Below are 24,759 nucleotides of genomic sequence, written 5' to 3'. Positions count from 1 at the left end.
CAACTGTTAGCATTTACATATATGTATCATATTTTCTGGCATATAAAATAATTTTTAACCCGCCAAAAATCCCTGCCAAAGTCAGGGGTCCTCTTACATGCCAGGTACTTGCTTCCCCTTGCTTCATGTATTCAAGGCATATATTGGGGAGTGCAGTGGCCGATTCCCTCTGTGCAGGGAGTATGAAGCAGAGAGGAGCAAGCTGCACACATCTTCCTGTACCTAAGGAGGAAAATGTGAGCATGGATTGGCTCTCCACCAGAACCCGCCCATTCAACTAGGAGGGATGCTGCACCTTTGGGTTGAGTGTGGAGGGCACCTTAAAGGAGCAGTGTAGGCTGTCTGTGCCTATAAATAGACAGATGCTTGAGTCCGCTACACGGGGTGCGTGCTGGAAGAGGGGGTAGTCTTATATGGCGAGTACGTTACAAAACTATATTTTAACTGGAAAAGTTGGGCGTTGTCTTATACCTCTAGTCATCTTATATGCCAGAAAATACTATACATTTTTTTGGTGGCTTTAGTGTTACATCTCAAAAGATTGGAAACTTTTCTTTCTGTTTTGATAAGTGAGTGTATAGGCGGACTGATCCTTAGCACGTCTTTCTGAACGCCTCTCTTGTGACCTTTTTGCTTAAAATCTAGATTCGATTACCCATAGTACAATTTCTACTTCACTCTCGATAGGTCTGAAATTCCTTTTCTGCATCGAAATCAAGAATCCCAGTTTGGCCTGAGTTGAGGTCCCTAAAACATTAAGGGGACTCAGCCTCGGGCTGTTGAGGGTAAAAGGATGGAGCTGTGTGCGCATGTCCATCCCCTTCCTGCTGACACTAATGGCCTCTGGCACCTCATCCCGAGAGCAGTCAAAAAAGGAAAACAAGGCTCCCACCCAGCCCCCTTTAAACTCTCTTCAACTATGAGCTTCCATTCATGGCCAGGCAACTCCTTTTAACCACTGGAAAGTGGGCCCTGCTCCCACTTAGGGGCGTGATTCTGCAGAATTTATCTGTTGACTATTGTCTATTTTCTATTAAAACGTTTATATAAGTTCTCATCTGGTAAGTATCGTGCCCTGGCCTTGTCATTCGTGATTCCACACAATGCTGCTCTTTCTCTCCCATTGGCTAAGTGCAAGACTCACCACTCACTAAAGAAACTGCTTTCATAATAGTTCTGTTTACAAGTTAACAACTACTGTTTAGGTTTCTTCGAGGTGGGGCATAGAAAAACAATGTATTCATTTATCCACATGTATTCAACTTCAAAGAGGAAAAAAGTCCACTAGGTGCCAACTCTGCGGTTTTACGCAAAGCAAACGTGTAAGTGGTTTCCCTAAGAAGTTATACAGCCACATAAAGCCACAAGTCTGCGTTCTCTTAAATATATCTGGGGAGGTAAAGCGGAGTGTTCTGAGGAGTTACTATTTCCTCACTAACTCACGGTAACTACTCTCAAAAACGCTCCTTCGTATTCCGTTCCTAGTTCCACGGCTTAGCCTCAACCGCCTGCACAGGCGGAAGCTAACTGCTCCAAAGGGCCGGTTCGCAGAGGAAGCGGAGGCGGGACTTCCGAACGAACTCCTCCGGCTCGTCCATCGAGCATGCGCCACAGTCAGCTTCACCGTGGCCCTAGCAACTGCCAAGCCCCGCCCGCCGGTGTTCCCCGTAAAGCGCTCCGGGTGGGGCGCGCGGAGCGGAGACCGTGTGGACCGTGAGTTCTGCGTGGAGCAGGTCGGCCGTCCCTCGGGTCGGGTGGCTGGGGCCTGGGACCCGACGGGCCGGGCGGAGGTCGTGCTACGGGCTGACGCTGCTTGTGGCGTGCCGGTGGGGACCTAACTGAGGATTTATTAGGCTTCCCAAGTCGGAGAAACTCAGCCAGCTCCTATTGAGCGCTCTTGGTTTGAGGGGGGGGTGGGGGGTCAAGGAAGAAGGGAGGTAGAAATGTGCTGTTAGCATCAGCCAATAAGCAGATGCGTTTCTTGTGTCTGTTTTTAGGGAATATGAAACAAGTATAGTGACACTTTGCATTGCTAGTTCCACTAGGTTGGGCAAGAGTAATGATGCCTAAGATTGCAGCATTTCAGGGCTGTTTATGATTGAACTCACTCCAAATGAAAAACTTTACAAGACACAGCCTATGCTATAGTGTGTTCTGTGGGAGGGGCTTCTTAGTCCCGTGTTAAAAAATGGCGGAGGTGTTTGAGATGTTAAAAAAATAATGGATATTGTGCCTATACAAATTATATGCCCAGTTCTTAGCACTTCACAAACAAATATTGAAAATGGTTTTATCTGCTCCTGAATTGGTTCACAATTCAAGATAAGAGAAGTTTAAGGAATGTTCTCTAGGGAGGCAAATCAACTTACCTTCGTTGAAAAGGTTAGCCTTTTCCTCCACTTTGGGGAAAATAAAAGTTATCAGGCTGCCCTCTTATAGGATGGTTTTAATTTAGTTAACAAGTATTTGAATCAATCGAAAAGTATAAAAAATTAGGAATAGATAAATCAGAAAGAATTCTACTTTCGCTAGAGGAAAACCTCACTGAAAATTTTCTCTAAATGAACACATTTCTCCATATCAAATATATGGACCCAGTAATAAGTACTCAGAAGTGTAAGAGATTGTCTTTGCCTGTATTAATAAGGAGCTGAATTAGAATCTGCTGTCAAGTCTGAAAATAGATGTTATGGGCAAAGTAGACAGGATGAAACTGCATGAATATAGTTAATTTTGGATAAATTGGGTGGAAACAGGAGTTTAATATTTTTCAGCCTAAGTTGCATAATGAATAGACCACCAAGATGCTAGTTTTTGTTAGTTCCTTAGGAAAGAAAAACCATTGTTTTCTAATTCTTTCCAATCCCCCACAACTCCAGCTGCATCTCCCGTTACGAATTTGACATTAGATATACACTCACATTCCCCCATGTCCTCTTTTTCATTAACTTTTGCTACACACACACACACACACACACACACACACACACACACACACACATAGAACCTGCACAGAAAATATTAAGTGGGAAAGTTCTTACCCTACTAAAGAATCTGAAGGGTATAGACTTTTGGAAAGTTTAGAAATCTAAGATTACATATTTTACCTTTTGGGATATTTTAAAAATGTTGACAGTAGCTATCTCAGCCTTAGCAGATGTGCTCTGGTTAACTATTAGTTCAAGTTGGAGGCGAGTGAACATGTCTATGTTAGGAAGAACAGACCGTCTTGTTCTTCCTTCCATGATCATCAGGAATGCTTGTGACCTCAAAAGGTGTGGGGAATTTTTTTCCTAAGCAGGAAGTAAGCAAATAATTCTATAGTGGACACCAGCTGCTGTCCTCTAAATAAATGCAGCGCTGACACTACCGGGGTCAGTGTCAGAATCCACAGGCTGACAGTTCAGTCACTAAATTGCCCTGCCCTCATTCCCAGTCACAAGCTGGGCCTTCAAATGTTCCTACCAACTAGCTCCAAGCTGAGATTCCTTCAGCCCCTCTTCAGCTCATTTGATTTGCTCGTGTGGCCCACAGATCTCAGGGGACACTATGCTTGCATTTGACGGTTATCATTAGGGCTATCTTTTTTTTTTTTTTTTAACAGATTCAAATGTACAGACAGGTAAAGTAGGGAAGGGACCCAGGCCCAGGGTCCCAGTGCAGTTGAGGTGAGGTCTTACAGTGTGTGGATGAGTTCCCCTTTGTGTGAGCCTCTACATAACAACGTGTCCAGAAGCTCCTGAAAGCCCCTGCTTTGAGTCTATACAGTGTGTTATGGGCGTCATGCTCACAGAGTGGAAGGGAGTCACCAGGCCTGTCAGGATCTTCTGTTTTCCTCCCTCGAAGCTACAGGGCAGAATCCATTTTGAAATAGATATTTGTTCACCTGTTAGAGAGTGGAACAACTTCAAGTTAGATTGCCTGTTACTAGCCCCGTGGAAGGAGTTTGAAGCCAGAACTGTGGTCAGAAACCAGGGGTAGAAAAGAAAAGAAAAAGAGATTCTCTCTCTCTCTCTCCCTCCCCCCCCCCTCTTACTCACACTACTGCAGCCCATATTCTCCCTTGAGTTCCCCATGAGAGATTATGTTATGGGATGCCAGTTCAGAGCTAGATTGGATGTAGGTAAACGTGTTTCTGTATGACAATAGCAGAGAGTTACTGTATTCTCAATGTTTTTAAAACAATTGCCATATTTGAGACAAAATGGGTAATACCAAAGTGGATCATCAGCGTTTAGATTTTATATTTGAAGTGATTTTTAATCTAGCGCATTTCAATTTTTTTGAAAGAATAGTTTGTAAGAGTAACTGAAATTTCTCATTTGAGTCGATTGATTTTTTTAATTTTGTATTTTCGAGAATATCAGTTTAATGGTGTTTGAACTTAGTAATGGCTGTTGATTAAAATTATATTGGACAGTTTTATTTGTAATGACAGTACAGTGTTGAGGCTTCATTCCTCCCTATTTTAAATTTTACAGAGCACCTGTGACACATGCTTTAGAAACAGAACATTTGGTTCAAAGAAAGAATGGCTCTCAGTCCCTCTACGTTTCCTCAAGAAGGCGAAGCAACTAATACAAATTGTATAGAAACGAAACAGACACAAGCTGCTTCCGTAGCTTGCGAAGACCCCCTTCAGAACCTGCGCTTGGCGTCTCAAGACGTGCTTCATAAGGCTCAGCGAAGCGGGAGGTCACGGTGCCTCAAGTGTGGTGGCTCAAGAATGTTCTATTGCTACACATGCTATGTCCCGGTGGAAAATGTGCCCACCGAGCAGATCCCACTCGTGCAGGTAAGCCGCTTGTGTGAAGATGGAAAAGTGCATTTAAAAAAGAGATCATTGGGGCTGGAGAGATGGCTCAGAGGGTAAGAGCACTCACTGACTGCTCTTCCAAAGGTCATGAGTTCAATTCCCAGCAACCACATGTTGGCTCACAACCATCTATAACGAAATCTGTATACATAATAAATAAATAAATCTTTTAAAAACAGAGATCATATATGTGTATGTATGCGTACATATATGCCTACTCTAATATATTTGATAAGCTTGGAAATTAGTCATATTAGTGGATAATTCGACACTATTAAACATTTTTCTCCTTCTTGTTTCTGGAAAATCGCAAGTTTGAAATAAACTATGTAATCTCAATGAAGTTAGTTAGTTTAAAATATTAATAATTATAAAGTCAGTTTTATAGTCTCACTTGAAGAAACCTTAAAAATGACTTCAAGTCCTTGTAATGATCCTTGGGAAAACATAGGTAGGTGATTCAGGGTGGGTGTTTCCCTGAGGTTCTGTGACTTTCCCCATCCTATATATAGAGTGGAGCAGATGGCTATGACCAACACTGAACTAAGCTACGATGTAAAAGCTTTGTCACAGGACTGGGCCTACACATTGGACCACATTATAATTACAGTGATTTCAAGCCATGTGGAAAAGCTGACTTGAATTGATTGCTTACTTTATGGTTTGTGGTGTTTATCAAGACTTTATGTGGGTAAAGTGTTCATAGATCATTTATGTATAATCAAAGAATTTACTGTGTATCTTAGTCAGGGTTTTTAATTGCTGTGACAAAACACTATAACCAAAAAGCAAGTTGGGGAGGAAAGAGTTTATTTGGCTTGTATTTCCACATCACTCTTCATCATCGAAGGAAGTCAGGACAGGAACTCAAACAGGGCAGGAACCTGGAGGCAGGAGCTGAGGCAGAGGTCTTGGCGTGGGGGGGGGGTTGCTTACTGGCTTGCTTCCTATGGCTTCCTTAGCCTGCCTTTCTTATAAAACCCAGGTCCACCAGCCCATCATGGGCCAGGCCCTCCCCCACTGATCACTAATTGAGACATGCCTTACCACTGGATCTCATGGATCCATTTTCTCAACTGAGGCTCCTTTTTCTCTGATGACTCTAGCTTGTGTCAAGTTCACACAAAACCAGCCAGTACACTATGTATGTGTTAACACTGACCCAAATGTAAGAACTGAGTCCAATACGTGTATTAATGTGATTGGCATGTATTAGGACTTTAGAGAAATTCAGTTCTACACTTTATACAAATGAGTCTTGCCACTAACAAAATAAATTGAGGCTATATTCAGAAATATGTATTATTTAGGTTTGAAGTATGAAAAACATTTCAATGCTTACTTTGTTAAAACCTCACATATAGATAAAGGCAAAGCTTATTGGCCAAGAATGAGATAGTACATACAATTTGCTCAGAAACAAAAAAAAAGTTTGAGGTTTAAGAATTTTTGTTAGTGTCCTCACTAATAGGAATGGTGCATGTCAGAGTATAGTTTCTGAAATACATAAAGACTAATCCTGTCTTCTGTGTATGCCACAGCCACATAAAGAAAATGTCCCACTAAATACCTTACCTTGCCTGGTATACCTGCAGCACTTGGAGGCTGAGGCAGAACACATAGGGGATTTATGCCAGTGAGTTTGGGGCAGGCCTGAGGTACTTAGTGAGACACTATCTTACAAACATTTAAAAGACTTTTTAATCTTAAAGTATGTTTTTAAAAAAAAGGATTGTAGATCAGAAAGAAAATTGTATTTATAGAGCTACTATTTTGATAGAAATTTTACAACAGGATTATTTTCTAAATCAGTTGACAGTATCCACCATGTATTAGAGGTACTTAAAAAAAAAAAACATGCCATGTATTTGACCAACTGTATAGTTTTCTAAAGTGTATTTTCGTGCCCACACATAAAATTTGATGTGTTACTATGTAGCATTTGCTTTTTTAGAGCCTGCTTGGGACGGTAGAACACAAGGAGCAAGTCCCTTTAAAGCCTAAAACTTTAGTCTGGAGAATTGTGGTAAATTAAAAGAAAATGTTTCCATCAGCTCAAATGTTTGAATACTTGATCCTCAGTTGGTGGAACTTTTTGAGAAGGATTAGGAGGTGTGGTCTTGTTGGAAGAGGCTTCAAAGACTCATGCAATTCCCAGTGCACACTTTCTCTCTCTCTCTCTCTCTCTCTCTCTCTCTCTCTCTCTCTCTCTCTCTCTCTCTCTCTCTCTCTCTCTCTCTGCATCATGGTTATGTCAGCTCCTGCCCCAGCACCATGCCTGCCTGCATGCTGTTATGTTCCCTGCTAGGATGACTTTTATCATCGGTTAGCTAGGGATAGCGACATCACAAACTCTAATCCTCTGATACAGTTATCCCCAAATGAACTTTGTCTTCTATAAGTTGCCGTGGTCATGGTGTTGTACCACAGCAATAGAAAAGTAACTAAGACAAGAATAAATCAGATACACCTTTATTTGATGCAGAATTTTAAAACTATAAGAAATGTGTAGATAAAGATGGAAAAGAAAACTTGAGCCTCAGCAGCCCAGTTTGAAAAAGCTTTGCTGTGGGACAAGCACTTGTGGTGTTAGGTTAGTATATCTGAGCAGAAAGGCATGTGCTATTAGAGGGCAAATGGGCATCCTGTTGCATGTTTCAAAGCAGAACATCTCTTCCAAACTGCCCTCTGGTCTCGTCACTACTGGAGCCTTTACTCTACCATGTCAGTATTTAATGTGATTTTTCTGGTCAAATATATGAACCAGGATACAAATACAAATTTCCTACAGGTAGACATTGTTATGTTGATTTCATGTAACTGACCCTATGTTATAAATGATGAGTGTGCTTGTGGGCGTAGAAGGAGAGTAATGGTGTGTGACATCATGGTTGGGAACTGTTTGAGGTATGTATTTGTGCCTGCATCCCTTTGAGGCATACCGTGTATAACATCCTGTCCTCACATAATTGTCCAGAAAGAGAAAGGAAATTTGGTTTACTTTGTAGTGTGCAGCAAAACAGCTCCTTTAGAAACTAGCCTTGGGAACAGCTGAAGGGTCCGTCTCTCCCTTTAGGCCTCTGTCATTCTTCACATGGTAACCTCTCTCTTAACGCAGCTCCTGTCTGGGTGCTGAAGGAAAGGCATCCTCTTCCAGACCTATCAAGCTCCCCTGGGGTGATGCTCTCTCCACACTCCTGCTGCCCTACTTTATAGAGGCCCAGTCATGGCCCTTGTGACCTTGAGGCTGTCTCTCCAAATAATCTCATCTTGAAGGGGGTGGGGTGAACTATAGAACAAATGATAAGATTTTTTAAAATGTATTTCAAAGTAATTCTTTTGAGTTAAAGACACCAGATGGAAAGATCATATTTTAATATTCCACTTATATGGGACTCTAGAAAAAATGAGCTGAAGTGACAACAGGCCAGCAGGAGAGGAAGAGGAGGGAGACTAGAGGACCTTCTGATGGTGGCAGATCTTTATCTTGACCATGGTGGCTAGTTCACAGGTACAGTAGATACTAAACCCTATGAGAATGCAGACTGAGAATATTTGTAGTTTAAAACAGGAAAAACAGTATTATGCTCGAGAGTAAAATGGCTGCCTTCCAGGACCTGTTCAGAGAGACCTTACCTTCTTTGTATGAAGTGAGGATCTTGGAGGTGGTAGATGACCTTACCAAATAACTGAGTCTGAAATGAAGAAACTTAGATAGTAAAACAAACAGACAAACAACAAAATCAGCTTAAGAAATCCAAGATAATTATTATTATTTTTGAACAGAAATAAGACAGCTGCTTAATTAAGGAAAATACTTGGGCAAGTGTTTCTGAGATGCACTTGTATCAAGTATAACTTGAGTACGGTTATTTGTAACAAAGCCGTTAAGGCCCATTCTGTTGCTGGTTTTTCTATTGTAATTTGTGTTGTGAAAATTCATTGCCAAAGATCACAAAATTTCAGGTAGCCTTGACCTGAAAAAACTGTATGAGGAACAGAATTTGAATTTTAAATCTGAAGTATCATTCAAGGTTTCATTTCTTTTGAAAACAGCATAAAACAAATCTAGAGTTCGTAGAAATTATTTTTTTTAATGTCTTTGTCATGGATGCTGAAATGTGAAGAATTGAACTTAATACGCATATGTCTTGAGGAAACAACCCTGTGTGGGCTATAATGGTTGCTCAGATACATGCCCCACCTTGAGGGAGCGGTTGGAGTTTGGTGGATCCTTAACCATCCTTAGTACTCTGGTCTAACCAGTGTGACCTTCAACTGTAAGTGTGCTCACAGGAGCTCAGTGTGAGCTTGGGGTGTAGCTTCAGAGGTTAATGTTGACATAAAAATCATAATTTTATCCTTATTTTGTCCATTTGTCTTTTCGTTTTACTCCAGCTCCCACTGAAGATCGATATCATTAAGCATCCAAATGAAACAGATGGCAAAAGCACTGCTGTGCACGCAAAGCTCTTAGCGCCCGACTCTGTGAGCATTTACACGTACCCATGCATTCCAGAGTATGAAGGCACGGACCATGAGGTGGGCAGCTTGGCACTTACATCCCTGTGGGAGCTTTTAATTCCATCCCCTTTCTGAACTTATTGGGACATGACTTACTATCTTCCTAGCAATCTAGTGTTATGCTTATTTAATGCTAAGCGTTTTACTTCAGTGATGTCTTCACAGATCCTCAACTATTACGGTTTTTTTAAATCCCTCTGCTAGTCTGTTTTATAGGTTTGATGCCTCACTCTGGGTTTTATTCTTCACTAGTACCCTGCTTCTCCTTTGCTCCCCGCAGAATTCTCCTTTCTGTATGACTTGTGGATGGTCTAATTTGATACAGACTGGGAAACCGAGTTACAACTGTCATTGGAATAGCTGCAACAAAGAAAAGAAAGACTGCCTCAGAGGAGGTTTTGGAAATTCTCTCAAAATTAAGAGTTTTAGTATATAAAACCTTTGTGATTTTCTTTTTTTTTTTACAACTGCTGAAATGTCTTCCTTAGGTACACCTAGATTCCTAATTCATACCCTAGTTAAAATTGTCATTTTGGTGGGATGTTAGTAGCCTTCTTATCAAAAAATAATACACTACATATATAAATACATACATATGTTTAAATATATGTATAAATGAATATATATTAGAAAATATATACACATACATATATGTTGAGATATATTCTTTATTCTCTGTGCAATTTTAATTTATTTTGAAAGTATATTTACAAGTAATGTCTGAGTTTGATCTAGTCATATGTTTGTGTATCCTTCTCTGGTCAGTTAAATAGCATTTATTTAATTAAACAGAATACACTGTTATACTCTTCTTAAATTTGATGCCAAATTTTACTGTGTGGTCCACACTAGCCTTGAAACTCAAGGTCCTGCTGTCTCAGCCCTGAAGAATTTAGGCCTACAAGTGTGCCTCGCAGTCCCCACTATGTTTATCCTACCCTCAGTAATGGCTGTAAAAGCTGTTACACCATTTCCTCCCCTGCCTTATTTATTTTATCTTTCCTTATACCGTGAAAATGGTATTTAATTGTTGAACAGTTTTTAGTAGTTTATTTTTATTTTTTTAAAATATTTATTTATTATGTATATGAGTATACCGTCTTCATGTACACCAGAAGAGGACATCAGGTCATAATACAGAAGGTTGTGAGCCACCATGTGGGTGCTGGGAATTGAACTCAGGACCTCTGGAAGAGCAGCCAGTGCTCTTAACCACTGAGCCATCTCTCCAGCCCCAGTAGTTGTTTTTAAAAAGCATCATGTACTTTGTCTTTTGTCTTTCTGTCTGGCCTATAACTCTTAGGAAGCCCAGGCTAACCCTGATCTCATGCCCCCATTTTTCTAGTGCTGGGAATATAGGAGTGTAGCCCCACACCACAAAAATAGTTCTTAATATTCTTTTTTAAACTCAAGGTACTGTTAACTTGGCTTTGTAGTCAGTGAGTAACTTATTTTGAAGTAACTTCTCCAGGTAATATGATTATATGCTATTAGCAATGAGCTTAAACTTTACCATATATGGAAGAAAACAAATAATAGAATCACCCTAATGCTTCTTTTTTAGATACCCAGCATCTCTTTTTCTTAGAGTTTTAAGTCAAGAGTTTATGTTGGAGATCACAGTACCGTGTAGCTAACTTGAGTTTCTTTGTTTTAGGTTGTACTTGTTTTTCCTGGGCCTCAGTCCATCTCAGTAAAAGATGTCTCTTTTCATCTACGAAAAAGGACTGAAAGTAAAGGTAGAAGTAGAACTGATGACCTTGATGTGCCACCTCTTAAACTCAAGAGAACTAAGGAAGAGGAAGGCTGTGATGCGAGCAGGAGCACTTGCAAAGGCCCAGGATTGAAAAGAGTTGTCTTTATTGACAGCACCTGGAGCCAGACAAACCAGATAGCCTCTGATGAGCGGCTTCGGGGTAAGGAAGTTGTGTGGGGCTTTTATTTAGTCGTTCCCTCAAGAGAACAGTTACATTCAACGTTCATATTCGCTCCATGTCTCTTCTCCCTTTCTGTCTTATGTGTTTATTTATGCATCTATGTGCTTTGCTGGTGGAACAATTTTAAATTAAGCAGAAGGCTTTGCAGAACTGCTCTCTAATTACTATAGATCTTTTTGACAGTACATTCCTACATAATAAATAAGTTGGATGCCTTGGAGCTGGAGTTACAAGCGGTTAATGAGCTTCCTGATGTGGGTGCTGGGAACCAAACTTGGCACCTGCACATAAGCAGGAGGTGCTCTTAACCACTGTGCCATTTCCCCAGCCTCACAGTTAAGGTACTTTAAAGTAGGAATAAATCCAGGCTTGTCTATTGCTGGTCCAGTTTGTACTGTTGTTTGCTGTCATTATGATATTGGGTCTTTTCCCTGTCAGCTCAGCACACTTCATGAATGTTAAGTTCAGATTGCATACTTACTGTTGCATTAAGTCAGGAGGCATATAAAACAAGTTGTTTCCACATTTAGCTGTATTTAACAAGGACTACTTGATTACTGTGATGATGGGCAGATCTTTCCACATAAAGGTTTGTATTCCTTTAGTACACTGGAGTGACACGTTCAGGCTACAGACCTTCTCAACAGGGTTTGGTATTCACGAATCATTGCTTCAATCAGTCACTAAATTGAGAAATGAAAAATAGTGGAAGTTCAGTCCTGTTGCTTCTTCGTGTGTTAATTGGCGTTTAAATAGTGGCCTCAGTAGTTTGTAGTACTATGGACTCAGCAGTGCCACAGGGAATCTCAAGCCTTCTTTGACTTTCTTCCTGCCACAGACTTGGACTCATCATTGTCTTACAGAGCTGTGGTTCCTTTTCCTGGGGTCTGTTATTAGCAACTGAGTTATGGAAGCTGAGGCATGCATGCCATTTCTTGAGTGGACAGAGCCAATTAAATAAAGAGGTGTATGTGTGCATATTGTGAGATCACAGTGGTAGTCTCAACTCAGTTCAGCATTTCAGGCATTGTATTTGTCTTGCTTCCATTTCTATGTCTTTTATTTTAAATAAAAACTCCCATATGTGTAAGTGTTTATGTGTGTATGTGATGCATGTGCATATGTGTTTATGTATGTAGACACATGGATGCCACTGCGCATGTGTGGTGGTCAGAGAGTAACCTTGGTGTCATTCCTCACCTTCCACTACGTTTCAGACAGAGTCCCTTGCTCATTGCACCAGCCTAATGACTCGTACTTCTGAGCATCCTCCCATCGCTACCTCCATCTGACCAAATATGTAGCGGCTATGCCTGTGTGCTACTGCCTCTGCCTGGATTCTGAGATCTTCTCGGGTCCTAGTGGTGTTGTGTAGCATGTGTGCTGCTCACCGAGCCATCTCCTAGCCTCATGTGCCGTTTTTGCTGGAGTGACATGCTGAGCTCCCAATACAAATTTGAGTTACTTTACTTGCCCGAGTGACACAGCTAGTAATCTGAAGTCCAGGAGCTCCTGGTGCTTGTCATTTTTCTTTGTATCTTTCTCAGTGCCTCAGACATTCTCAGTGGCTTCCCTAAAAGCTTTAGGATGTTCCCAGTTATTGACCAGCTTGGTGATTAGAAGGCCGGAGAGCTACTCAGCTGGTATTGCATGTTTGCCAAAAGGTCCCTCAAGAAAAGATGCAGTCTGTTATCATTTTCATGCAAGAGGAAGTACAAAGTACATTTCACTGGCAATTTGTTATCTAATTAATTAGTTTGTACCTGTGGATTACAGGCTTGGAGGAATTCGTTGCTGGTGGTTAGCAGATGAATCCACGCTGCCCTGTGCTCTGAAGGAGTGAGAGATCACTGCCTGGCATGGCCTCTGTACCTTTTACTGCCGCAAGTTACTTTCAGTGTGAAGATTTGTCTGGCATATTTTCTTATTATTGTTACCTTATATGGTAATTTCTAGGTTCAAATGAAAGAGCACAAGTAAATGTCCTTGAAAAACCTATAAATGGAATTATTCTGCTACTATTTAAAGTCAGTTCGTTCAGGTTTGCCTAAATGAGATTTGTATAAAAGATTCATTACATCTTCCCAATTCCCATAAAAAGCTTGCATTTCACTTTCGTGCAAGTTCATAACCATGCAGTGAGTCTCTGAAAGCAAGTCTCTACATTTCCTAAATCAGTCCCTGCTTCCTCAGGAATAGTTTGGGGGGCTCACAATTACAGCCTCCATACGTAAGAAAGATAGATTTCTGGATAAGCCAGATTGCCTCCATAAGAAATAATCCCATGTGTGTGAAAACTCATGGGCTTTAATCTTAAAACATGTTTTCATTTGGTTAAGCTGAACAAACCACACTTCAGCCCTCAGATGTGCTGTTTTAGGAGGTTTGCCTCCATCCTCGTGTTCTGAATGCTGCCACTAAGAATCACCATAATGGGCTAGAATCACAGCCCAGTGGCTAAGAGCAGTTATTGCTTGTGCAGAGAGGACCTGGATTCAGTTCCCGGCACCCACATGTTGGCTCACAACTACCTATAGCTCCAGTTCCGGGGGATCCAAACCCTCTTCTGTGGCATGCGTATGGTCCACACACATACATATGTACGCTCATATACATGCAACAAAGCAAAGAGACTTTAAAAATTACCATAACAGTGAAACTATCACTTCATTAAACATTACAGAAACAACAGCGCTGGCTATTTCACTAGTATCTGAATAAAACCCTGAAAGGTAAGAGTCCTGGTGCAATCATGTACAACCAGGTAGCATAGTGTTCTGGAATATTCATCAGAGGGTGCTGGGGAAATGTGGAAGGTAGATGGATCCCAGATTATTAAATTATCAGTGCACCATAATTTCTTCCACTTTTGACAGCTTTGGTAGAGCTTGGTACTTTGGTTTGTGCTGTAAACCCTGTCGTTTCAGGGCCTGTGCGTAGTCATCCGTCAGCTTACATTAGGACTATACAGTACTGAACCTGCCTTATACTGAACTTGTCTAACGCAGTTAATCTCTTAGCTGTAGTGGCTTAGCTGCTTCTACTCCTGATCTCATGACTGGCAGCTGGTCCTCCCTGCTATTCTCAGCATCTCATTGTACATTGTCACACTGAGGAAATACATAGATGACACAGTGTAAGAGTTCATCAGTCACTTATGCTCAGTACTTTGACCAGGTATGAGTGTCCGCATTAACTGTCACCTCTGCAAACAGGAGCTTCCCCAAGCTGAGAGCAGCACTGGTTTATAAGACAAAACAGAAATATTTAGAAAGCTGTTTGACACTATGTTGGTTTAAGCAAAGCACAGTAGTGTGTTCTCCCTTAGGCCATGCCTTCCCCAGCCGTAAGCTTTTGGCCAGATTTGGGGTATCAAGGGCGTGTTCTCTCCCTGGAGTGGGCCTCAAACTCAGTCACAGAGACGTTGGTTAGCCTCCAGATAGTCATGTGACTGTGTGTCAATAGGTGTGTGTTGCTTGGCAGCTAATATTGTAGCACATGTAATCTAAAGTGAGTGCAGCCTGGGCAGCACCTCTTTGCCCTGTCTGGTCTGGTACTCACTGTGTAGCCCAGGATGGCCTCTAGAGCACTGAAATTACAGTTGTGCATAACCACTCAGGGCCTTTTCTGTTTGTTTGTTTTCCTGAAATAAGTTTTTCAAGTTTTAATATTTTTACTTATTGTGTTTTGAAATAATCCTATCTGAGTTCAAAGCTGGGTGGGTAAGGTGGCTTGGGCTGAGTTCAGTGCCCAGAATCAACTGATGTAAGGCAAGAATTGACTGCTATAGCTTGTCTTCCAATCTATACACACATGCTGTAGCGTGCACGTGCGCGCGCACACGCACGTGCGTATACACACACACACACACACACACACACACACACACACAGAGACAAAGAGACAGAGACAAAGAATAATTAAATTAGTTGAAAGGATTATTTTTCAAAACTTCAAAGTCAACATTTTAACCTTCCTTGCAAACACTGTAAGGACCGTCTCCATCCACACTTTATTCAGCCTCCTCCTGACTCACATAGCTATTGCTGTGCTCATTACTTCTGTCTGTCCTCTGTTGTCAGCCCACAAACTGGAATCTTTGCTGATCACTGTTTTATACCGCAATGTGTATTTGGAATCGTATGGCCTTTGACCACTTTGTTGCTTAGCATTCTTTTTTCTCTGCTGCCTTCGCTGAAACATAATATACATTTTAAGAATTCCTTCAAGGGTCCTATTAGCAGAAGTACAGTATGTGTTTGTCTGTGAAATCACTCCAGTCTTTGTGATACATTGTTTTCTAGGTTGACATTTTAGCTTGCTTATTACTCGGTTGTCTAAAGCATTCTGTTGATAAAAATGTTGGAAATGTGAAGTGAATTGTTTAATTTCTAGACATACATGCCCTAAAGATAAAGAAGACACAAAAAGACATATCCATAGGAAGCAGTGATTTAAACAAATAAGTAAATCATACTTCCAACTCAGAAGTTCCAGGCCCAGATTATATTTTGTCTGAATTTAACCCAAATTTTTAAATTTTTTGTTGTTTTAAAATATATTATCTTATTTTGTAATTATATGCATATGGATGTTTCTGTGAATGGATGTGTCCACATGAGAGTAAGGACTTCAGAGGCCAAAAATGTTGGCTTCCCTAGAGCTGAAATTACAAGTGGTTGTGAACCACATCAGTGTGCTTAAGTCCTGCAGAAGCTTGCATGTGCTGTTAATCACTGAACCATAGCTCCTAGTTCTTACTGTTTTTATTTATGTATGCATATGTATCTGTCTGTATGTGGGTGTGTGCACATAGAGGTCCTCTGAAAGATTCCACCCAGCAGAAGATTGAAGCAGAAGCTGAGTCTCATAGCCAAACTTTGGGGAGAGCACAGGGAGTCTTATGGAAGAGTTGGGGGAATAGAAGGACCTGGAGGGGACAGGAGTCCACAAGAAGGACCAACAGAGCCAGCAAATCTGGGCCCAGTGGGAATGGCGGATACTGATGCCCTAAACAAGAACCATGCATGGAGAGGACTTGGCCCTCGGCTCAGATGTGTCCAGTAGGCAGCTCAGTCTCTATAGGGGTCCTGTAGTAAGGAGAACAGGAGCTGTCTCTGCCATGGACTCTGTTGCCCACTCGCTGATCACTTCCTCTAGTAGGGTGCCTTAGCAGGCCACAGAGCAAGAGGATGCAGACAGTCCTGATGAGACTTGATAGGCTAGGGTCATTTGATAGGGGAGAAGGGCTCCCCCTCTCTGAGGTCTAGGGGAGGGGCATAGGTGGTTAATGGGTATTCATTAGGGCATTTTCCTCCATATTTCATTTTGGTTGATGTCTTGTGTTGCTCTCCCTATCTCAATACTCCCCTTTACTCACATTGACTCCTACCTAGATGTACATATTTAGGAATTTGATGAGAGGGAATTCTGGGATTTGTCTTTGAGTCTGATGACCTCACTTCATATAGTGGTTTCCAATTTTTTTCCAGTTTTATGCATTTTCCTGCAGTTTTCAAATTTTTCTTTTTTGTTTTCCTTTTAGCCAAATAGAGTTTTGTGGTATACTTACTACATCTTCCTTACCCATTGACCTGGTGATGAACATGCAGGCTGGCTTCATTTCCTTGCCATTGTATAAAATGCAGTGATGAGCATGGATGAGCGAGATCTCCGTGGTATAAGAAGTCCTTTGAGTTTATTCCCAGGAGTAGAATAATGAGGCTGTGTGTTAGTTCATTGTTAGTGTTTTGAGAAACCCCCACGGTGACTTCCATAGTGGCTACACAGTTTATGTTCCCACCAGCAATGAATAAGAGTCAATTTCCCCCATCTTCTCATCTTATAGAGATCTCTCACTTCCTTGGTTAGGTTATCTCTAGATGTCTGGGATGGTTTTGTTTTTGAGGCAATTATAATGGAATATTTTTCCCTGATTTCTTTCACTGCAAGTCTATTATTGGTGTATATAAAAGCTACTGGGTTTTGTATCCTTTGACTTTGCTGAACATGTTTATTACACCCAGGCGTTTTCTAGTGGAGCCCATGGGTGTTTTAAGCATAGAATCACGTTGTCTGCGAGAAGCAACAGGTTAATGCCTTCCTTTCCAATTTTGATTCTCCCTATGTCTTTATCTTATCCTACTGCTCTAGCTAAAGCTTTAAGAATTATGTGGAATAGGAACCAGGAGAATGGGCACCCTTGTCCAACGTTTTACAGGAAGTGCTGTTTTCCTTTGTTTAGTATATTGGCTATAGGTAGTCATATATAGCTCTTTATCGTATTGTGGTGTGTTTTGTCCATTCTTACTTTCTTGAGGACTTTTATTATGAAGACATCCTGAACATAGCTAAGGGTCATGCTGGCTTAGTAAAGAGATTCTCCTCCAAGATCCATGACTTCGCTAGCCCTGAGTAGATAGCTAGGTTTCCAGTATCAGACATGATTTTCCTCTTTAGAGGGCTTAGTTAAGTCTGACTAGAGAACTGTTGGTTACCACCAGAATATGGGCGCCGCTGCTGTACCCTGGGGATTATTGTGCCATGCTGGTTGATGTTGTGGTCCATGGGCGTCATAGCTAGGTAGGACTGTTAGTTGCTTCCCGCTTTTGGAAGCTTGCATGGTGCCTCCTAGTACCATGAAAGCTGGTCTCCAGGGAAGAGGCTTTGAGGCCTGCTCGGGGCCCTATGTCTGAAGTGCACGGTACCTTCAACAGCTGGGACTTGCCTTCCACCTCTCGGGGGCAGCAACAATAACCTATAATATTGTAGAGTCTCTTGGACAACACTGACCAACAGCAACTCAAATGAGGGCTTCTCGTGCCTGGTGTTGGGGCTTTTGTTAGGTCTTTGGCTCTTGGATGGAACATTGTCAGCCCAGGCGAGAAATTTTTATTTTAATTGTGGATATGTATTTATACACGTACTTATACGTATGATAGGTAAATAGTTAATCCTTATGACTTGTTCAGATATCCTTACGGTCAGTTTACCTTTCCCCCTCCCTGCATTGTCGCCCTCCTCCTTAGTTAGAGCCTATAAAAAAATATAAAGAAAAAAAAGAGTAAATAAAAATGACAACTATTTCAAGGGAAAAAATCACTTTATTGGATAAATTAAATCCTTTTTGCAAATGAATAATGAAATTCTGTTAACAAGTCAAAACTTGAAAAGAAGCTCTTAGACAGAAGATAGCAGGATAGAAACAGTGACATAGAAGACGTTGTGGACCGTTCAATTTTAAGTGTATTGTACAAGGTCTGAGACTCAGGGAGATTGGGCGTGCACACGATCCCATTCTGTGCCATGTGCTGTTTCTATACGTACCCCTGTGCATCTAAAGAAGACCCTGTTTAGAGTTGGAATGGAAGGAACTTATCTGCACTTCTTAATTAAAAAGTCCTTGAAGCAATTAAACCATCATTGTGTATCAGCGCACATTATTGTTCCAGTTACTGTTATTGTTCTCAGTAATAATGCAATTGAGAAGTATTTATATGTTCCTTTTCTGTTTGTTTGGCAGAGTTATTACAAGTTGAACTGAAAACAAGGAAAACTTGCTTTTGGCGCCATCAAAAAGGGAAGCCAGATACTTTCCTTTCCACAATTGAAGCCATTTATTACTTCCTGGTAGACTACCATAGTGACATGCTGAAAGAGAAATACAAAGGACAATATGACAATCTTCTGTTCTTCTACTCTTTCATGTACCGCTTGATAAAGAATGCCAAGGGCTCTGGGGAGAAGGCAAAACCAAAACCCACCCATTAGTTCTGCGCACAGCGCTTGTCATGTGCTCTGCTAACGTCCACAGGCTTGTTCCTGAGCCGTGTTTACTCTGGGAAAGAATTGCGCTCAATGTCTTTGAGGACTTGGGGGAAATTCCAGCTTTGTTCATTTTATCATCCTTTTTAAAGGAAACTTTGAATTTGGCAATTTTTAAGAGATGATGCTGAATGAAAGATACTTTCGGAGCTATTTTGGTCAGTTTGGGCATATCTCGGTTGCACTGTACATTTTAATATGCTGTGAACTGTATGTGATTATAATTATATGTGATCAGAGATTGTCTTATCTTTTCACTTATATTCACCTTGCCTTTGGACCTAAATGAAGTCAAAATCTTTTGGCAAAAAAAAAAAATAGAAAGAAAGAAAGAGAAGCATAATTTGCTTGATGTTAGTGACAGACGTGGCATAAGTAAGTGTGCTATGCTGGCTCTGTAGGCTCACACTCCCTCCCACTGCTTGTCCTCTGCTCTAGGACAGAGCTGTGGTCCTGCCAGAGGGATGCACATATGGCCTGTTTCGGCAAGTCACAAGGCCCAACAGGACCATATGTTTTGATGTACCAGGAATGCTGTAGGAGATGGAATTTAGTTTTCAAGAGTGAATGATACAGGGTTAAAAGAAATTCCTTCATGTTTGGAGCATGTCTAGAAATAAAGGTAAGCTAGAACGGATTGCAGTGGGGCAAAGTCTGCGCTGGGGAAGGATGGGGGTGTGCTGATGTCAGACTTCCCTGAGCCAACTCTGCTGCCATTAACCAGCTCTTCAGACCAACAAAACAGTTCAAAAATTGAAGGAAAAAGAGGAGAGAACAGTCTTATCACTCCTTCGCCATGAGAAAGATGGGCCACCTCCTCCAGCCGAGAGTATTGCAGCGCCCTGTGGCCAGATAGAGTCTCCAGGCCTTCCTGAAGGCAGAGGGTGCCTGCAAGAGTAATGAGTTGGCTGCACTTGCCTCATCTCCCTTTGATATGGTAGACTAACAATGGCCTTGACCTGCTGCTCCCTGTATAACGGCCCTTCGGCCCTTGTTTTCTTACTTTGAAGTGCCCCTCACTCTGAATCTGAGTCATAAGCGTCTCCCAGATCTGCATTTCTGTTTTTGTGGTTTGGCTGTCGGCGTATAACATACATGGCTCTGCTAGCCTGCTGGAGCGTGCAAGGTTGCCTTTACCCTTTTGCCCCTGTACATCTGTGAAGGTCAGGTGACCTGATAGCCACCTCCCTGATTCCTGACATGTGAACAAGGAGTGCCTTATGGCACTGGCATTGCACTATTTTACAGCATTATTGTGCCAGGATAGCTAGCACATTTTTGGGTACCGTATCAGATGCCACTCAAGCACCCAGGAAGGGTTTGAGCCCCATTTTTTCATAAGCTCTTGACCAATGGCTTTGTCTTCTTTCCCTTCTTACCCATTGACAGTACCAGCAGGCGTGTGGGATTCCCTGAGGCTGCCAAAAGGGCTTTGGGGTGTGATCTACAGTGTGAATGAAACTAACTCAATGAATGGCCTAGGCGTATATGCTAAACTCTTCCTTCCTCCACACACTGCGTCCACTCATCCTGTCGTGGCCACCTGGCTAGGCAAGCATCCTTGCCAGGAGATGGGCACCCGCCTCCTGGACTCCATGCCACAGCAGCAGATGCTATGCAGTAATCTGTCAGTGTGTCCTTGGTCTCCACCCTTGCTAGTTCCTCTTCTTTCAGCTTTCCCACCCAGGATCATACATTCTAATAAAGTTGTGAATTCAAGGCAGCCTCAGACTCTTCCAGGCAGCCAGCTAGTTCAGGTGGGATTTTGGTCAGGAAAGCAGACATCTTTAAAGGATTAGCATAACCTTTAGACAAAAGTAATAAAGGACCAGGGCTCCCTTGCCTCCGCCCCCACCCCCACCAAAGGTGGGGCTATTGGGGAAGTGGGTCTGGAAGGCTGCTGCAGGGAAGGCTGACTGATGGTCTGTGTGGCCTCAGCCCCTAAGCCCCCAATTGCTCCTCCCACATGTCTCAGTTGACAGGTCCTTCTCAGCCCATTTGGAAGCCTTAAGAAGAAGTAAGGGGACTTCGCTTGGCCTTTTCTTTGATGCCATGTTAGTTTGGTTTTTGTCCCTGTCTGTCTTTAATAATCACATTTTATTTGATGAGAAAGAATTTCATTTCGAATCCCAAATGCTAGGCTCTGTCCTTCCTCTCGGTTCCGTCTGTATGCCTCCTCATCTGTGTCAGCCTCTCTCCTTGCAGTGCCTTATCTGTTGGGGTGACTGCTCAATGTTGAAGTGACTGGCAGCTGGCTACTCTAGAGCTCCCCAAATGTCACAAGTAAGTAGGTACCGTAGGAAAACATGTCTTTCATATTATGGAAGGATGATATATCAATTTTTGGTCTCCAAATACTAGTAGTTAAATGGCTCCATTGAAAAGTATTGCTAATCATTTAATGAGTTGTAATTGAAGACCACCAGCTTAAAACAAGACAAAACACTGCCCATTCATGAGAATCATTTATCAACACACAATGGATACAGTCCTCCACAAGAAAAATGGAGGGAAAAGCATGGAATACAAAGGAAAAAGACTTCTGGGTATCTTCAGAAAGAATGTATTTGTTCAAAGACACAGTTTGGTGGTTATGTCATTAAATAAAGATCCTAGAAATTGAGAAACTACTAAAGTAATTCAGTACAAGAGTTGGAAGATAAAATATCAGAATAGAAAATTCTAATTTCTAAATACTTAATGGTAACCTTGTTAAAAGTTGTGACTGAGACCATGGACCACCTGGACTTACTGAATTAAACACAACAACATGAAATACAAGGATGGCAGTGCTCTGATTAGCCATACACTCTGTTGTAAAGGATAAGGTTGGAAACTAAATCCACAACAATGGTAAGTTCACAAAAGTAAGCAACATCAGGTGACAGGAAAATTCGTATACTCTGTTAACTGTGCATACGTCTAGGTTATTGTGACACTGAGTTTCCTGAGGGATTGTTGAGAAGCCAAAGCCCTGTTCTCCAAACTGTTTTTAATTAAAACTTTTGATTATTGTATGTATGTGTATGATTTGTAAGGGTGAGGGTATGGGCTGCAGCGTGCACGCTTGAAGGCTGGAGGAGGTCAGAGGGGCACACCCTTGTGGAATCTATTCCCTTCTACTTTCATGTGAATTCTGGGGTTGAAGTCAGGCCGTTGGTTTGCACTCCAAGCATCTTTACCCACTGAGCCCTATCAACACACCTCCAAATTGTTTTTAACCATAACATTTTTATATCCTTTTGAGGCTCTGGGTGGGGTCGGGGTGGGGGACAAGCAATCTTATTTTACATGTTGGCTTGGGTAACTACTGTATACTCACTACATATTTATGGTGTCATGGAGAAATTTGATTTGGGTGCTGTAATGGTCATACCCTCAGCTGGCCGGTTCATGTCAATCAGTAAGTTCCTTTACTCTAATTCTGTCACTAGAATTGTCTAGTCAACAAGGCAGTTTTAACTTTCTTTGCAAAAGCTGTTTTGTTTGTTTATGACACAGGGTCTCACTCTAGCCCAGGCTAGCCTGGAAATCACTACTCACTATATACTCTTGAACTATTAGCAGTCTTTCCACACCAGCCTCATCAGTTTTGGGACTGTGTGTGAGACAGCACACTCAATTCTAAAGGTAATTTCTAAATCTGGTACAAGGTTGGTTTTTTTTCCTAAAGAGATCTCCCATTCTACAAAAACTCTGGGGTTCCAGCTATATGCTAAAGATTTGGTAGGTGATCAGTATAGGATACCAAATTCTAGGCACTAAAAACAATAAAGGACACATTGACTAGTGTAGTAGTACATGAAAGAGATACTAGTTAAATAGGAAAGCCCTGTGATAAATAACACTGACTAGAGACTTGACTGAAAGGTGAGTGAACCATGCTGATAATGATGAACAGCCTCAAAGGGGGGAAACTTGTGTGCAAAGAACTGGAGGTAACTGTGTGTGTAGCATATTTGAGAATAGGCTTGGAACTACACATGGCATGAAAAAGTAAGAGAGGATGAGATCACAGATGTCACAGTAACACAGACCATGGTAGACCAAAGTGGTCTGGGTGGGCAAGGGACTTTATTGGGGCTACTAACAGGAGAATGGATGAGGCGCTATCTTCAAGAGTGAAGATGATTCAGAAGCAGCTGTATCACCAAAGAGCTCATCCCAATATAGGTGACAACTAAAGGAAGCTGCAACCCTGGAGAGCCCTGCTACTTGCAGGTAGCTGGGCAGGTGCATACAATATGTTTTCAACATATGTTCCTCTTCTCCAGAAAGCCAACAAAAGCAAGGAAACCAACATGGAGATGGTTTTGTGTTCGCCAGTTATTGCTGTGTGTGAGGCCTGCTCTGTCCTAAAGGAAGTTAAGCCACTTGGCTCACAGTGTTCCCCACAAGAATTATAGTACCAGGCATCAGAAACCTTGGTCAGGGTAACACAAGTGGCTCCCCATAGCTCTGGATGCCTCTCAGGAGTTAAGGGTGGACCCCTATTCCTGCTGCTGACACTCATGTAAGGAACAGGATTGGGGTGATTAGAGCCGGATCTCACCTGTGAGCCTCTTTCCTGCAGTCCAGCTTCTATGGTTCCAGCCAACAACCCAGGGAGGGAAGCAATTAAACAGTCCTACATGAGCCTTGGCAATTACCAGCATGGGAAGATATGCATAAAGATGCAATGTGTGACACTCACATGGCCTGAATGACAGGAAGGAAATTATGCCTAGTACTGGACCTAGCCAGCTTCCTGGGGCTAGTGAGATCATGGACCTTAGTAAAGACTCTTACTATCTCTACTTTTCTAGCACAGTATAATTCCTAACTGCTTTCTAAATCTTGTCTTTAAGCCCACAGTTAAATGTTGCTATCATCCCTCTTCAAACAAGCTGCTCTTTCCAGCAAGTAGGGACCATCATCAAAAACCACAGATGGATACAATGCAGAGAACAACAGGTCTTGGGGAGCCCAGCCCCAACAGTACTTTTACACCACAGCTCCTGCATCAATGGCAGAAGAGGGAGTAGCCTGGTTGGAGGAAGTGTGTCACTGGGAGATGTGATAGAAGTTTTGGTTTCTTTGCAAACTCAGTTGTGTTCTGTAAATATGTTTTTGTCTTAATCCCAAGTGTGGGATTATAATTGGAGCCTGAGTTTGTCCACAGCTGTTGTCTTGTGTAGGGCATGGCTTTGGCCAGCTGGTAAGGAAGGCCTTCCTCTAAGGACATGGTCTAGGGCTCTGGGGTTATAAATGAGAGCCCAGAGAGAGTGAGGTGTAGTGTGAGGTGTTGGTGTGCAATGTGTAGTGGTTTGAAGAGACCAGAGACAGATGGGCAGATGGAGGGAGAGAAATGCTTTGGGGCACAGCAGCTTGGAGGAGACTGCTGGCTGTGTCTGCTGTTGGCAGAGATTGGTATACCTCCAAAGACCCTTTGACTCTAAACAGCTGGGAGAAGTAAAGGGACCTCCCTCTCCCCGCTAACCTTCCCTCTCCTATGTAGGGCTTGGAGGTTGGAAGGGAAGTTGAGGCCTAAACACCCCAAATAAGGTAGAATTTGGAAAGAGAGCACTACAGTGGGGTTTTGAGGTCTTACACGCTCAATCTACACCCAGTGAAGCTCAAAGTCAGTCTCCTCCTACCTGTGGATCAAGATGTAGAACG

General features: G+C 42.0%; 2 protein-coding genes across 5 annotated transcripts in view; one reads left to right on the top strand and one right to left on the bottom strand.

Annotated features, from left to right (window-relative positions):
• FAM227B (family with sequence similarity 227 member B) overlaps positions 1–1,581 on the bottom strand; it is a 160,812-nt gene extending 159,231 nt beyond the window's left edge. For both annotated transcript variants that reach the window (XR_014777958.1, XM_084775513.1), the window contains exon 1: positions 1,444–1,581. The gene's annotated coding sequence lies outside the window, so the exon portion shown is untranslated. The remainder of the gene's footprint in view (positions 1–1,443) is intronic.
• A 16-nt stretch (positions 1,582–1,597) lies between these two features.
• Positions 1,598–22,118, top strand: DTWD1 (DTW domain containing 1). Of its 3 annotated transcripts, none has more exons than XM_084775514.1 (5): positions 1,598–1,733; positions 4,482–4,795; positions 9,215–9,358; positions 10,998–11,256; positions 18,800–22,118. In XM_084775514.1, the coding sequence occupies exons 2-5, from the start codon at positions 4,532–4,534 to the stop codon at positions 19,045–19,047; spliced, it is 915 nt and encodes a 304-aa protein (XP_084631640.1). In that variant the 5' UTR covers positions 1,598–1,733; positions 4,482–4,531; the 3' UTR covers positions 19,048–22,118. The 3 variants fall into 3 exon arrangements, with proteins under 3 accessions (XP_084631640.1, XP_084631641.1, XP_084631642.1); XM_084775515.1 differs by having other exon boundaries at positions 1,713–1,815; XM_084775516.1 differs by lacking the exon at positions 1,598–1,733 and adding an exon at positions 2,257–2,382.
• The last annotated feature ends 2,641 nt before the right edge of the window (positions 22,119–24,759 follow it).

Source organism: Acomys minous, assembly GCF_964271855.1.
Source record: "Acomys minous genome assembly, chromosome: 3".
Taxonomy (NCBI): Eukaryota; Metazoa; Chordata; class Mammalia; order Rodentia; family Muridae; genus Acomys; species Acomys minous.
This window is presented reverse-complemented; position numbering and strand designations above follow the sequence as displayed.

Coding starts and splice junctions, on each gene's coding strand:
- DTWD1 (XM_084775514.1), top strand. CDS start 4,532: ATGGCTCTCAGTCCCTCTACGTTTCCTCAAGAAGGCGAAGCAACTAAT. Junction 4,796..9,214: donor AGCAGATCCCACTCGTGCAG/GTAAGCCGCTTG, acceptor GTTTTACTCCAG/CTCCCACTGAAGATCGATAT. Junction 11,257..18,799: donor CTCTGATGAGCGGCTTCGGG/GTAAGGAAGTTG, acceptor TTTGTTTGGCAG/AGTTATTACAAGTTGAACTG.